The 16,390-nt window shown below is 43.5% G+C and overlaps 1 protein-coding gene across 1 annotated transcript; it reads left to right on the forward strand.

The window, feature by feature from the left end:
• Window positions 1-15,649, forward strand: ankrd33ba (ankyrin repeat domain 33ba). Its single transcript, XM_035618752.2, has 6 exons — window positions 1-943; window positions 10,553-10,682; window positions 11,024-11,164; window positions 12,153-12,294; window positions 13,222-13,420; window positions 14,134-15,649. Exons 1-6 carry the CDS (start codon window positions 476-478, stop codon window positions 14,677-14,679), a joined length of 1,626 nt encoding a protein of 541 aa, XP_035474645.2. The 5' UTR covers window positions 1-475; the 3' UTR covers window positions 14,680-15,649.
• Window positions 15,650-16,390: the final 741 nt, after the last annotated feature.

The raw sequence follows: 16,390 nt of genomic DNA on the forward strand, positions 1-16,390 counted from the left end.
GAGAGGTCCCGGTCGCATCTAATCGGCTTAGGCGCCTGTAGGTTAACAGACTGTCTCCCTCTCATCCCCGCGTGGGACGGCCCCGCGCCCTGCCCCGACTCTCTGCCGCAGCTGCGCTTCCGAGAGGCGCATTTTCCCCGAAAGTGCTGTCGGACCAGTTACGCGCAGCCAAGGCGCACTCAGCTCCGCGCGCTGTCGTTTTTTGGGGCGCGCCAAAAGTCCGTGTCACTTTTGCGGGACGTTCAAAACTCGCGATGGCAGCGACGCCGAGAAGGGGACCGGCGACATCCACGCGCGTAATGCGTGATTTGAGGTCCCCGACTGCGATGTAACTGGGTTTTTGTGTGTGTGTGTGTGTGTGTGTGTGTGGTTTTTTTTTTGTGTGTTTTGGGCGAGGCAGCCGGTCCCATGCCTGCGCCCCGCGTGCCTGGCTGCACTCTTCCCCCGAGGACAGTGCCCTAGGCTCGGGGGTTAGATGGTGCTGATCACGGACGACAGGGATGGAGGAGGCGCCTCGTCGGTCCGGGTCAAGCAGCTCCTGCAGCAGCAGCAGCAAAAAGTCGGGGGCAACATCGCCCAAGTCCACCCGACCATAGCGGAAGAGCCGCCGGCCAACTGCGACGACGAGGACTACCTGGGCTCGTGCGAGGAGGAGGAGGAGGACGACGAGGAGGAGGAGGACGACAGCAGCGAGGAGGACGATGGCGAGGTCGAAGAGGTGGACTTCGACGACCTGGACGACAGTCGGAGCATCGCGTCGGACGACTCCTTCTACCCGCCGGACGACGCGTTCGCGGACTCGGAGCGCAGCCCGTCCCCGCAGAGCCCGCAGCCCCTGTCCCTGTTCCGGGCGTGCTGCTCCAACAACGCGGCCATCGTCCGGATAATGATCCGGCACGGGGTGAAGGAGGAGCAGGTCCAGGAGACGGACCGGAACGACCGGGTATGATGAACCCAACACGTATGGGCCCACACACACACACACACACACACACACACACACACACACACACACACACACACTTGTAGTTTAATTGGCTCCAGTTACATAATATTGGACATTTGGTCATATATACTTGGTTCACATAACTGATTGGCTATGGAGCAAGTATTAGATTGAGCGGCCTTGCTCAGCCAGGACTCTCTCTCTCTACATTGATATGGAACTGAAGGCCATCTCCAGCCTCCATCACCTTCCTGCCACTCAAATGCAACAGGTTCAGACAAGAAGTGTTGGAATGATTAAGCCTCAGCTTGCTGCCACGACTTACGCACCTATTCCCAGGCCTTGGGGAAGTATCTGGTTTGACCTCTTATGTAATACCATGTATGTAATGCGCTTTAACATTATGATCATGGGTGGGCCTCAATGCAAATTTGATCTCTTTTGTATCTTTTTCAAACTGTTATATCTCAATTCATCTCTATATGCAACAATTAGTTAACCATCTTACCAATAATCAGTCAGTTAATAATACAATCTTTAGATGGCACGTTGCCAAGTTGCCTTGTAACATTCAACATTTTAAATCTTGTGCATGTTTTCATTCTCAAATGTCTTAACTTTTATTTTCCAAATGAGTTCACACCTTTATCCTTAATAATTTTTCACACAAAACTAGTGTTTTGTTTGAGTGTTTGTGTGATGACTCGCCTCCGTTTCTGATGAGCGAGCAACTTCAAGCTCTATAAAAAAAACACAGAAGCTTGCAGGTCAGCAGAACAAACAGTCCTCTGTGTGTGTGTGTGTGTGGTCATGAAGACATATTTGTGTGTGTGTGTGTTTTCTTATTCTTGATTTGGACTTGATTTATGGGATACTGTGGGTAAACATTTTCTACCAATGAGACAATGACATCAGTGTGACTAAATGTTTTGTGAGGGCATAGATTTCACCACAGGGATGTAGCAGTTTCTCTTACTAATGTCTCTACCCTAATATACACTAAATACCCCATATATATATTAGACAACGGTATATACAGTATATACACTAGTAGCAGGCAACATAGGGACTCACTGGTGTAGTGTCTGTCAGAAAAAAAAGATCTTGAATATCTGTCATTTTCACTATAAAACATTTTATCTCTTAGTTATGTTTTTCCCCAATGACTGAATGTAATGGAAAAATAGATTAGGCCATGCCTCTGTGCACTTTATTAGCGTTTTCTGTTCTTTTCTTCCAATGAAATAGTATTTCTGAGTTGTGAGACAGTGTTCTGCTGGCTACAGTTGTGCATCAGATTGATGTGTTCACGAATGTTCATTCCTATTCTCGATAATTGTTAATTAGCAATCTCGATGATGTGAGGATCAAAGCTATACATTCCTGTGATCTAGATACACACTTTATACACTCCTGTGATCTAGCATACACACACACACACACACACACCACACCGAATAACTAATATTTCAATTTTTCAGGTAATTTATCAAATCAATTACTGCTTTCCTGGATTTGCACCTCATAGAAAAAGGTCACTCCTGCCAGAGAACTGTAGCTCAGGGCAAAGAGATGAATCCATAATTATGGACTGCTAGACCAGTTTTTATTCATCTGGGGTCTCATTTATAAACGTGGTGTACGCACAAAGCGGGGCTGGAAACGCGCGTACTCCACTTCCCACGCAAAGGTCGTGATCTATAAAAAACATACTTGACGGGAGGATGTGCGCATCGTAAGCAAACTCTGACCCATGCGTACGGCGTACGCACATTCTGGAGACAAGGGGAATAAGCGACACAGATGGTGAGGTCGTGAACTGAAGTCAGATTGTAGAAAGTAAATGTGAGAAGAGCGATTGACGCCTCACACACAGCGCTCGCTATTCTTTCTTCTCGCTCCGGTGAGACCCGACTCCTTTTACTTCCTCAACAGCGGCACAACAGAGACACTGCAGCATTTAGACAGACTGAAAAATTCACTACTGCAACTCTGTTTCTTCGGACCCTCGCTGCTCACTGACCCCCACCAACGCTGCGGACACGTTCCTCTTTGCCTCCACCTTGAATGAATGAGATTCTTTATGTCGCACATTTAAAATAAAACTCAAGCAACACAAATTAAATACATGTTGGCGAAGGAGCAGAAAGATGTAGTGAACCTCCAGATGGGACCACTTTTTCTTTTTCCTCCCACTGTCCGCTCTGTCCCACTGACAGTTGACAGCCGCAGCGACGCGTCGCCTCTCGCGCTGCTTCTTTTGATTAGTGATCCGCTGCTGCGGCACCAAATGACGCTGTTTTCCGGGCGTCCCCCTCCCTACAGGCGAGTCTATGTCAGTGTCTGAGAAGTGACGTCTTTTTCTCTCTCACCCGTCGGAACGACAGAACAATTGGATGCAAGGGTCATTAATATACGGATCAACATTCATGAGGTGATTTGCATTGACTATTTATGGTTAAAATGGGCGTGTGCAGGGCGGGATATGAGGCTGATTCACGTACGCACACTTGTGGGTGATCTGTGATTTATAAAGGGAGAATTGCGCACAGGTGTGCGTACGCACGGTTTTATGAGTCTGAATATTTTTGGGCGTGCACCATTTTTGGCTTTTTGGCGCACGTACACTTTTAGTAAGGATCCTACGCACAGTTTCATAAATGAGACCCATGGCCATTTCGGTAATAGTTATTTAATTAGTTGGCAATTAAGGTTTGCGCTGATTCACATCTCATGTTGCATTGTTCTGACTCGGTGTGTTTGTGTTAGAAATGATTCGTTCCCTTTTATCCAGGGAAAGTTGAGACAGATCGTTTTTTGCCATTTACCAAGCACACAGCCTTCACACAGCTATGTGTGCTCCAGTGCCCCAGAAAAGAAGTTGGCGTTTTTTTTACTGTTTTTTAGTCGGTGTATGTTTTCATACTCCTGACCTCACGTCACAAATCTGTGTCTCTAACCCTGAGGCAACCACCATCTGTCCTTCCATCTCTGCTTCTCTACAAATGCACCTCTCTGCTTGTACTGTATGTAATCATGTATGAGCTCATGGGAAGATAGAGTGGTATGAGATCATCGGAATGCAAAGCAATCTAATCTGTGGAGATCCCCCTGGTGGCATGTTATGTAGTATAAACTGTGTGTGTGAATGTGTTTTATTGTTAATGTGACATGAAAAGAGATGGACACACATATACACACAGAATGCACAAAATCCAATGGAGAAAGGTCAATGGTCCTAGAGACACTGGGATTAATTTGGCAAGCAATGTGTGTGCGCGCGCGTGCGTGCGTGCAAGAAAGTTATGTGGTTGCAAAGATAACCAGGATGTGCCATTTGCTGACCTCGGGGATGTGCACATAAACACAGACACAATACAGGTTAAGCAACACGTCCATTGGAAACGTGCTGATATGAATCTGTGAAGCTCATTAGTGCACGTGTGTGTTCCACATCCTGAAACATCCTAATATAGCAGACAGATCCACAATGTGATGTACAAGACAAAGAGGGGTGCTACATCTCAGGCTTGGCATTGACCAAGTACAGTGTGTACACTACTTCCACTTTTCTCTCCTCTGCACTTTATAGAGAGGTTCTCAGTTTACAAGATTTGCAAGTCTTAGAGAAAGAGAAAGAAACTACTGTAGAGGTTTTGCCAAATTGTATTTACATTTTATTAAAGCATTGCATTACATATCAGATTGACATACAATACAGTTGCAATTGTCTGACTGAGCAAACATAATTCAAATGCATATCTTTTAAACTTAATGAATCGTATGCATGTAAATGTATTTAATTCTCCTTCTCTGTGATCACGGCACAGTTATCATGTGCTATCGATGTCAGTATCCCTGTAGTCTCATTGTTGTGACTGCGGTGGCTGCTGTGATGCAAAGAGATCTCGACAAATTATTGGCATTGAGTTGTATAAAGTAAAAAATGAATGCGATTCACTAACAGCAAGGGGTTGTCCCTAAAGAATGTGGACCGGTTGGGTGACATGTGTGTTAATGTGATGTATCAAATTGATATTGGTGTCCTCTGGCACCTTTGGCCCCGTTTAGGACAGTGTCATGAAAAGCGACACGCTTTTCATGATCGCTGAAAACTCAATACATAAGTACACTCACACACACACACACACACACACACACACACACTCAAACACACACACACACACACACACACTCAAACACACACAGTCACACACTCACACACTCACATGCACAACATCCAATCAACTTAAATGAGGCCACCCTGCCTGGCTGCTACTTCACTGTGTCGCTTTCACTCTCTCACACTCACAAACACTCGTACACACACACACACACACACACACGGAAATCTCCAAACAGGCTGAGATTCCAGTGAAAAACCACGACAGATGCATTGTGCTGCACTCATGCCTGCTGACACAGCATGTGACCAAAGTCAACCACAGAGCGTCTGACACACAGAAAGGACGGCTTACTGACACAGATCGACCATCACGTCAGCAGGCAAGCAGACTACATGGGTGACACGCAGAGGGAAAGTTGGCTCTGCATATGGCAGCAAGCATGATGCTGCCAGCAAATATAGATACTTGGAAAAATCAAAGCGGCAGTCATACACATCTGATTTGATACAGCCGTGTGCACGCCCGGCTTGCAGACAGAGAGACACATAACAGGGAGGCTATTGACAGAAACATGGCCCAGTGTCTGTCAGTGATGCTTTTATGTGTGTGTGTGTGTGTGTGTGTGTGTGTGTGTGTGTGAGTGTGAGTGATTTAGGGCAGTCTAGTGTTTGCCCGTGTCTGAGTGTGTGTGAGCCTGTCTACGAACACAGATGTACTATAAAATGCGATATGGATGTTTTATATTTTTTATAGCAGGCTATAGAGGCTCAGTTTGTCGCTCGGATGACTCGCAGGATTTGGCTAAGACAAGTCCTTATTTAGGAAACAAGAAGGAAGTTAGATTGTTTTATTGAGGCAGTCACTGTGGCCCAGGAAACCCACATGGGAAGCATTTTTGTTACATGGTGAATGGCCAATATTAGACATTATGCAGAGATTAAACGTTTGTTTGGGACGCTACTTGTATTTTATCCATATGATAATATTGCTATTTGTCAGGTAGGATTTGCCAAATGTTCTATCAGTCACCGAATAAGCAACATCACAGAACATAAACAGGCAGTTCACTGGACTAATAGGGCTACTTTTTCTTAGAAAGAGCAAGTATCTGATTAGCGGCATTCATTTTAAATCCCATATTGAGACGAAACTGTAAATTGATTATCTGAATCAGAATCTGTTCATTGTACCAGATCATCTTTCATTTCTGTGCACGCTAATGTTCATCAGTAAATCTATGCTCGTAATTTTTTGGATACTAACAAGTGCAAATATGTACATCACTCTGTTTTGATTAAGATGCAACTGATAAGATAGCTCCACATTGGCCGGGAAAGTAATCTTAATGATTACAGTGGGACATAGTTGTTGGGGCCAATTATTACGGCATCCTCACATTAACTGTAAATACTCTGTTATGTCTCTCCCCCCCACCCCCCCCCCACCCCCTTTGTGTCTCGCTCACTGATAAGGCTAAGCCTTTCTATTCCTAGTTCTGGATAGTCCCCAGATTACGGTGTGTGTGTGTGTGTGTGTGTGTGTGTGTGTGTGTGTGTGTGTGTGTGTCTGTATATTTGCTGGTGTCTTTGTCTGTGTTTATGTGTCTGCATGGGATGATAATAAGTTGACCAGAATTCTTGTGTGTAGTTATCAGTGTCCAGATTGAAATAGAGCCCACCGACCCGGATTTCACATGTTTTAGAAATTAAAATACATTTTTATAAGGAATATATATACTGTATACCATATAGATCTGTAAATGAATGTGTACTTATTCGGTCAAAATAGTCATTGCTAAAAAGATTTAATTTTTACACAATGAAATAGCTCTTATAATTGTTTTCTCTTTGGTGGATGTCAAATTCTTGTGCCGGCTGATGAAGTCGATATTGTAATTTACTTATTCAAATATCTGTAGCATAAAAATGTTTGCTATATCACAGTCTTACTGGAAGAGATGAGAGATAACTAGTCGTCTTATTATCAGGGAGTATTCAACGTGCTCTGTAGAGTTTTCCTGCGAACAAACAAAAGTTCGCTCACCAAAACACTGTGTTTGCTTCATGCCAAATAAATGTTGTTGCAAAGCCGATTTATGTGTATTTTACATCCTGCACAGTGTTCATTAGCAAGCAGCTTTCTCCTCCCATGAATATTTGGTGCATCGGTGCATATATGGCACATTACAGCCACCTGTATAAGTCAAACAGTGTGAAACGTTTTAAATTCAGTCTATATCTATCTTTTTACACATGCACCTTTCACACACTCACACACTCCTTGGTAGTATCTCCCTTTTTCAGGGTTGTTGAACCGCCAGGTAGGTTTATTTGTATTCCTTTAGCATCCACTTACCCTGAGTGGGTAATCTTGTGAAGCACAATTGCAATTTTTCGATCAAAATCAGAGTTCAATGAATGTGTAACAGTTTGTATGATAGGGGTGTGTGTGTGTGTGTGTGTGTGAGTGTGTGTGTGTGTGAGTGTGTGTGTGTGTGTGTGAGTGAGTGAGTGTGTGTCTGTGTGTGATGAAACTGCTCCAGACATGCTGCAGGGCATGCTTCTAAAGTACATGGCAGCAAGGCTGGAGGGTTGCCAAGAGTGTGTGCTTGCATGTGAGCCGGCGAGCAGAAGAGACGGATACATTCTACGTGTGTGTGTGTGTGTGTTTGTGTGTGTTGGTTTAACCAGATAGAGCTACAGTATTTGGAGCGGTGCCATTGTAAGTGAATTTCTTACAGACAAATCCACCCGTTACTCCACAAGACCTCTCTCCTCCACCTTTTGCCCTTCAAGCTCTCTGGGCTGAGAAACACAAATGGGACTACGTCTGCAGTTGGCTGACAGCAAACAAATGTTAAAGTTTAGTTTGTCTTACAAGTAAAAAATGAATAAATATACATATTGTCTTTTTTTAAACTTAGCTTATGATGCAGAGAAAATCAAAAGCTTTAAATAAGAAACCATGCTTTTAGTTGTTTGATACAGATGAACTAAAATAAAGAGAAGTGGATCGACTATCCGATTAGACAAAAGGCCATAATATCAGGATTTATCAGACCATGACATGTTTTGTGATTATTTCATTGTCTTGAAAAAAGCAGCACAGATTGGTCACATGTTGATGTGACATGATGCTGCCATACATGTAGCCTTGATGTTTGTTACATTAAGGGTTAATTAAAACAGCCCACAGTACAACTTGATACATTTGTGTAAAATGCATTAACTAAACTTCAGGTATTACTTTAAACTTCAGTTATTATATCCAACTTCAGTGAGTGGTCATCCACACATAACTTTATAATTCCACGCACACTTTCAGTGTGTGGGAAGCTGGCACAAACTTTGTAAACTCGTGGAAACCTTCAGGCCCTCTCTGTACCAATCTTTTTCATTATTACATTTATTATTCATTTCAGTGAGACATTCATACCAGAGTTTTGAAGAAAAAAAAAGGAAAATATTCAATGCAGTAACACAGTGTGCTTGAAAACCAAGACAAAAAAAAAATCCTGTCGAGTTACGGAGCATCATCTGCATTTAAGAAGAGAACGCCGTGTAACAGGAGCAGGTTCGTGAATCAAGTCCGCTGAAGGAATATTAACTCTGGAACAAATTGTAACAACGTACCTAAATGTTAAACTACAAACTAGGCTCCTGCCAGCAAATTTTTTATTTAAATTTGTACTCTTGATATGATACTCACACATATTCAGATTGTTTTAGATATACACAAACAATTGTACCACCCCATGGCAGTGTCGTGCAGTGACTTTCACACATTAGTGAGCAGAGCTGCAGAGCCCTGTATACCTGCAACTGCTACATCTTAACGCTTACAAAGACATTTCCTAATGCTCGAGTACAGTTTCCATACGCATACAAGTGTATGTTAATGCCTGCAACACTAAGTCCAAAACATGCTGCTCTGCCCTTTGCTTGACAAGCCCAAGGCCTTTTGACAGAAACATTACAGTGGTAGGATTTTTGGTATTATCCAATTGTGTAATTTATGTCTACTGTACTTTTGGCTTCAACAGGTCAAGTACTGCTTGCCTCGCTTGCCCCGACGGCACGCCACTGCCCCATTTCGTCTCTGTACTTTACTACATGTCCCGCAGTCGCGTCAATCGAATTTCCGAAGCATCATGAGAGGTGGTGGTCGATGTATTCTGTTTCCGTCACCATATCTTTTACAGTTTGACGCACCCACAGCAATAGGCATTACACTGCTTTTCAACTGCTGATTCTGTTCTTTTTTTGGATATTTTGACTCAATCGTTCAGAGTGGAACCACAGTCATATCTTGCAATATAAGTAATGTGGAGTGGTACAAGTGCAGCGAGAAATCTTGCCGTTGTTGAAGATCAAAATGAAATAGCCTACAGCAGAATACAGAAATATTTGTCTTGCACTGTCTACATCTGTGTCGACATGCTGACTGTAATTACATAAACACGGCCCTTTACTTTTTTAGTAGACTGTATTCAATATTTTACTTCTCATGTAAAAAAAACAACAGCTAAGTAACGGAATTCCATACCTTTAGCACTAAATGAAATATATTTTACATTGTATGACTCCGGCCTCCGATGGCACAAAACAAAATAAGCCTGTGACAACAGAAACAAAGACAGTATATCATATCTCTGAGGAATGAAAGGTTGCACAAATATTCCCTTATTATGTTAGCTACAAACTGACACATATACAATGTGTTGTCTCCTACAATTAAAACATTTCAAGATCTCTTGTCTAATTTAGGTCATTCCCTACAAAATAACACATCTATGCCATCACGTTCACCCCATTACTTTATTGCTATTATTTACATATATTTACCAATTGGGAAACGACTTATTGTAGGAAAATGTATTTCGAATTGTTACAGTCATTCTCTCATCTAGTAAAGACATTTCTTTTTAATGTTTATATCATCCATCCCTTATCTATACTGCTCATCCTTTAAGAGTCGCAAGGGGGCTGAAGCCATTCCCATCTGACAGTCTATATAATAATGTATAAAATACACTGTATATGATATGTCAGTTGAGAACTCTGAGTTCCTAAATCCCACTTGCAGCCCTCACCCTCAAGCCCCATCTCTCTTCTCGCTCTGCTGGTAAACTTGTTTGCTTTGGATGATGAAGTGTGCACCTTCTGGAAGGCACTCCAGTTTCACACAAGTTTTTCCAGGACTCAAATACCCCAAACCAAACACACACACACACAGACACGCACACACACACACACACACACACACATACACAACAACAACAACAACAGACGAGAGACAGCTTATTTTTCCACTGAGTTCAAGACGTTTCATGTGTTTCATTGATTACTATCACTATTTACTGCGGCCTAGCTTTATCTCCTTTGGCAAGTTTATTTTCTTTCCACGGAAACAATTTGGCTGATTCTAAAGTTAACCCCCCCCCCCCATCTCTTTTTTTCTGTCACTTTTCAAATCTCAGATTGGGCTATTGGTTGCGTGTTACCAGGGTTATGTGGATGTTGTCATAGCGCTGTCTCAGTGCCCGTACCTGGATGTCAACTGGCAGGACAGTGAGGGAAACACAGCTCTCATTACTGCTGCTCAGGCAGGTAAGTTCCATATGCACACAAAGGGACACAGTGATATTTCAGACCGCAGCCTTAGATACACATCTACACAGGCATTTACAGTTCTGTTGAACACATGCACACCCAGATGCAAATACACACAGCGTGGTCCTAATGCTGACAAGGTTGAACACACACAGATGGGCGTAAAAAAACAAAACACATCTGCACTTGCGGCACTCGAGCCTCCTGAAGGCGAATAAGGAGCAGCCGCATTGATGTGGATGTGACGTTTAGCAGATCTATTCCAAGCAGGCCTTCTGCTCACAGGCTGTGAAATGGGACCTGCAGTGACTTCTCCCCGTGTTCTGTTCTCCTTCAAGGCCACATAACAATCACCAACTATTTGCTGAACTACTACTCCGGGCTGGACGTCGAGAGGAGGAACTGCCACGGCTTCACCGCTCTGATGAAAGCCGCCATGCAGGGCAGGGTGGAATGTGTGCGCTCGCTCATGATGGCAGGTGAGGGCAAATGCGTGCAGCGACACGGAATGTGCAAAACTGACGCTGCCACTTTTCACGCACCCTCAGCATCGGCAGCATGCGGCTGATATGTTGCACCGTCAAAGTCTGGGATTTTACAGATTACCCAGATTCTCTGGGCATATTTAACAGACTTGCAACCACAAAATGTTCGCCATATTCTATTCAGGGCAGAATAGATCTTCATAAGTGTGTAGAAACAGATGGACAATTTGAATCAGTTTAGGCGGCGATGCGGATTGGTGTTATTAGATGAGTGTTCTCTTTTAAGCTGTAAGTATGGAACTAATGGAGAGATTATATACCAAATCATAGAGGCTGTCGTTTTTAATTGACAGCAATTACACCTTTAGATGAATTTATCAACATGCTTATCAGGGCAGCGCGATTTGCTGTAATTGTGTTTTATTCTGATTGGCTTAATCTTTCTCTACAAGTCAGGGCTTCGGCTGTCACGCAGTCATCATACTTTTCTCTTTGCAAGTCTTTGCAAGTCTGAGTTGCCGAGAGAAATATGTCAAGTTCCGTGTTTTACACAGTCCTCAGTGTCGCTGTGCCTGAATCCAAAACATTGCCATAAAACACAAGCCAAATGATATTTTATTACGTGTCATGTGACTAAACACTGCAATCACTCATCTCCCTGCTTGGTTATCTTTTTATTATGGATGTAAATAATGAGCATCAAGATTGTGATTACATGAATTATGCAGGCATGTTGTGCATTTTACCTGGCCCTGTGACATTTTTACAAGGGTGGTGTCTGCAAATTCACCTGTGCACTCCGAGACAGATGGCAGCCTTTACACACAAAGTTTTGAATCTTCAATCCTCCCTCTGCCCTCCTCTTCGCTTCTGAGCACAACTAACTCTTTCTGTCTCCGCCTTGTTATCTTTTAATCCTGCCGCACCCTCTGCGATGCTCTTTCGTTGACATTTGGAGCTGTTTTTTTATTGTGCGTACCAGGGGCTGCCCTGAATGCGAGAGACTTTGGACGCCACTTGACTGCCAGGGACTGGGCCTTATTTACGGGCCGCTATGAAACTGCCTGGGTGATGACGCGTCTGATGGAGCGGCCCTGTCCCCTCCAGTACTGTGACACATACAGGTAAAACTAATACCTGGATTTTATTGTTTCTTTGTATATCTCTCCATCTATCATCTCAGAACCGTAAATAAGAGTCACTCATTCATCTCTGCATTGCAGTATTTCACAACTGTATTCCAGGGGAGGATACAGGAATTACAGACTCGTTTTTGGGTAGACTGCAAAATACTTTTTCAGGCACCTCTTTGTCCTGACTCTTTACTTGGGCAACATCCCAGCATCTTGATTTGGAGCTTGAACTGGCTGCCAACTGGCAAACAAATAATCCTGACTAGCATTCCGGTGATGTAGTTATGTACTAGTGATCTCCTCATCAGTGTTTCTGGACATGTACAAATTCACAGCACTTTGCTTTTCTGGCTTTCTGTTGCCATTATTAGTTTTATGATAAGATATCACAAGGTTCGGGGCTACGCGTTCTCTGCTATGAATTCACCTTGATAGCCACAACCCCAGCACATTACTGTCCACATGCCTACAGGCAATCAGACATAAACATAAACACAGATATCGGTGTATTAGTGAAAGGCTCATATCGGCCAGTATCATTGACCGAACAGTCAGGCTCCTAATATAAACCTGACATCACTTAAAAGATCACTTCAGGTTGGACATGGGGAATAAGACATGCAACACAATGTCACAAACAGAGTCAGTATCAGAAGTGTGTAATATATATTTTCTTAATAAGCTTAACGTGAAGAAGTTGTTTAAATAGCCAGTCCAAGATAAACACGTACAACTACACTGATCAGCCACATCATTAAAACCACTGACAGGTGAAGTGGATAACACATGGTTCGGTGTATACGCATGCAATGAGCAAGGTAACACCATAGCATAAAATAAGCATGTGAGAGTATATCTTAGTACATCCTTCCTTCAGTGTCTCTGTGCAGCGGACTTATGCCAAACTTGCTCCCCCAGTCTAGAGTGGCCCCCGCTGGCATCACTGGTGGACAAAGCCCAGGAGCCCCGTGGGTGTCTGAAGCGCCTGTCCGACACCATACGGAACGTCTTCAGCATTGGGAACGTCACCAACCCTGAAGATGAAGGCGTCATTGACCACATGGTTTCTATTACAACGGCGATGAGGAGCCCTTTCATCGCCGTGGCGTGCCATACAGTGAGTTATGGAGCGCTGGATCATGCTCCTCACAGCAAGCACTTTGAAAACATACGCTGAGATAAGGTGACGCAAAAGGTGTCACTACTGTTTTTGATAAGGAAGAATAATGCCCCCTCTGCATTATGCCTGCTGATATCTGCACACACTCAGCGCAGTTGGCGATATCAGCTTATTTGTTTATGATTAATGCAGCCAAACAATCTCGTACAATATGGAAATCACCTTCCACGGACCTGAAATTTGAGGGAACAGTTGATATTTGTGTGTTTTGCATTAGTCAGCAAATTACTTTTGTTTGTGTCTTTCAAGTAGCAGGATAAAGTAAGTCTGTCACTGCTGTTTCATAGAAACGATACGTACGAATAATCCAATGATAATATTTTCGTAATAATGCTGTTAAAAGGAACTCATTTATTTATCTTTTTTTTTTCTCAAAATACAATTCTCTTTTTTTTTTCATGGGATGAGTTCATAGTAATTACAGGATATAATTAATGGCAGCCTTATCCGATTAGCAGGTTATTTATGCAAGATTACTGATAAAAACAAAAACAAATGGGAGATGAGCACTGCTTTTTTTATTAATATAATTAATGAAACACCAAGAATGATGGTATTATCACCACAATTGCTACTGCAGTGCAGCTGATATTATACTCCTGATATTATAAAAAGTAAAACCATTGAGCGACTGCTGGTGTTTGTTTCAGGTGTGTCCTGACAGTCCCCCAGGTGTGGGCAAACGCCGTCATGCAGTTCCCGAGATCATCCGCCATCAGCGCGCCAAGGAGCTCCGCTCCATCAACCCAGACAGGGTGGACAGCCACCTCAAACTCTTCCAGAACTCCCGGGTCACACTCGTGGCCAGGAACTCAGCAGACCGCCGCGCCAGCCTCCAGACCCAGATCCTGGTGCCTCGACACAGGAGCTCCAGTCTGGGTATGGCGGCTTATAACGAAATGCTGGAGATGCGGAGAACCAGCCTCCTGCCCGTGCACATGGTGCTGAGGAGGAGCAGCGTCAGGCCGGGCTTCAGCATCCCCAAACTGAGGGTCTCCAAGGCACCCACACCAACTTACGAACCAGAAAAGATCCGGAGGAAGAGCAGCGGCAAAGATGGTGGCGGGCACCTGCTGCAGATCCCAAAGTGGCGGTACAAGGAGCTCAAAGAGGAAAGGAAGAAAGCCGAGGAGGCCGAGAGGAGGAGGCTGGAGGCTGTAACCAAGAGACACCTTGCAGCCGGGAAAAGGAAATAATATCGTTGCCTCAAAGATTGTGATGATGTACAGTAAACCTAACCTTAATAGAGTTTTATACTGGACAGGCGATCAAGTTGAACAGTTTCTCTACAGGCGTTCAAGCTCAGGGCGAGTTGAGAATTACCAGCAGTGATCCCAAAAGAGAACAGTTGGCTGCAGGTTGCATCCTCAATGGAATCGCGTTCACGTTGGAAGCACGGACGCAGGTTGGCCTCTTAACACAGGCTTTTACAGTAGAATCGTAATGGACAATGCTCCTTTGTGATGTCAAACAGTGAATACCCAGGGGATTTGATACAGTACTTGAAATGTTTTAAGGTAACTTATTTTTCATATTTATTGCTTTTTAATGGAAGGTCAAATCTATATTTTGTTACACTTCGGGTGGTAGGCACACCGGTGTTGTTGCAGGGTGTTACACTGTATTAGAGCAGAAGACACCATTCAAACACTGTAAACACAAGTCGGAATTTGTTCATCTCTCTTCTAAAACAAATGGAAGCAATTCATGAAAGATGGTATGGAATAATGTCTTTGAAATATTCATGTGAGAATGTGAACATGTCACGTTGGCTGAGCAGGCTAAACATAAGCTTTTATAGAATCTAGAAATGTTTTGTTTTGCCTGATGATGACAAATTAACGTATTTTACTTACATATATTTTATAATAGAGATTTTGATGCTTTTTGATGGCAAACGTTATTTTTTAATTCAATACGAACTTTTTCACCTACCGACTTGGGTTGTGGGTGTTTTTTTTGTCTTAATATTCGAGAGCAAGACTGAAATGTAGAGCACTTATTGTGATGTAACAGTTGAATCTTACCAGGTCGGAAGAAAGTTCACATTACCACTGGTAATGTTGTGAGAGAGTATCGTGCAAAGACGACTCTAAGATGTGCAAGTTCGGTGTCTGTGAGGCATGGATGATGCGAACGAAATAAACACGTCTGCACAAACGGTAACTTTGGGTGTGGTAGTGATTGAGCCAACAATCAACGAAGAAAATGATGGGATCTTTGTTTTCTCTATTTCTTGATAAGAATATCAAGGGGGGGGGGGGGGTGAGGTGTGTGTGTGGGGGGGGGGGGGTGTATGTGTGTGGGGGGGAGGGGGGTGAGGGGTGTGTGTGTGGGGGGGGGGGGTGTATTTGAGTGTGTGTGTGTGTGTGTGTGTGTGGGGTGTATTTGAGTGTGTGTGTGGGGGGGGGGGTGTACAGAGATACAACATTGTCTGGATTTTCTAGTGCACAATTTCACGGTCCCAACTCCTGGTGGTGATTGCAGTTTAAGTGTCTTCCAAGAGCGTGCGTCTAATATAAATTGTGATGAGCTGCTAAGAGGTTATAAGGGCAATGGGTATCCAAATTGTTTCTTCAAATAAACTTCATTGGCTTCAGAGTGGCAATGTGCTCAGATACTCCCCAGAGGAAGTAATTTGAACGCGACGGAAGACTTTTACTGAGCTCTCTGTTGAACGAGTGGTTGCGGGATTAACATATTTAACATTAACGCTGTTGATATGGAAAAAAACACAAAAGAGCCTTTTTGCAGATGATGCAGTATCACGGCTAATAATGCCTACCGAGTGAAGTTTGTGTGTGTGTGGAGAGAGACAAAACCTATTAGCTCCGAATGCATCACATAATATTAAGGTCATCGCTGGAGCTCACACAGCTGTTGGCTTAGATTCTAACCTGAGATTAT

The sequence above is a fragment of the Scophthalmus maximus genome, chromosome 21 (assembly GCF_022379125.1).
Source record: "Scophthalmus maximus strain ysfricsl-2021 chromosome 21, ASM2237912v1, whole genome shotgun sequence".
NCBI classification, from domain to species: domain Eukaryota; kingdom Metazoa; phylum Chordata; class Actinopteri; order Pleuronectiformes; family Scophthalmidae; genus Scophthalmus; species Scophthalmus maximus.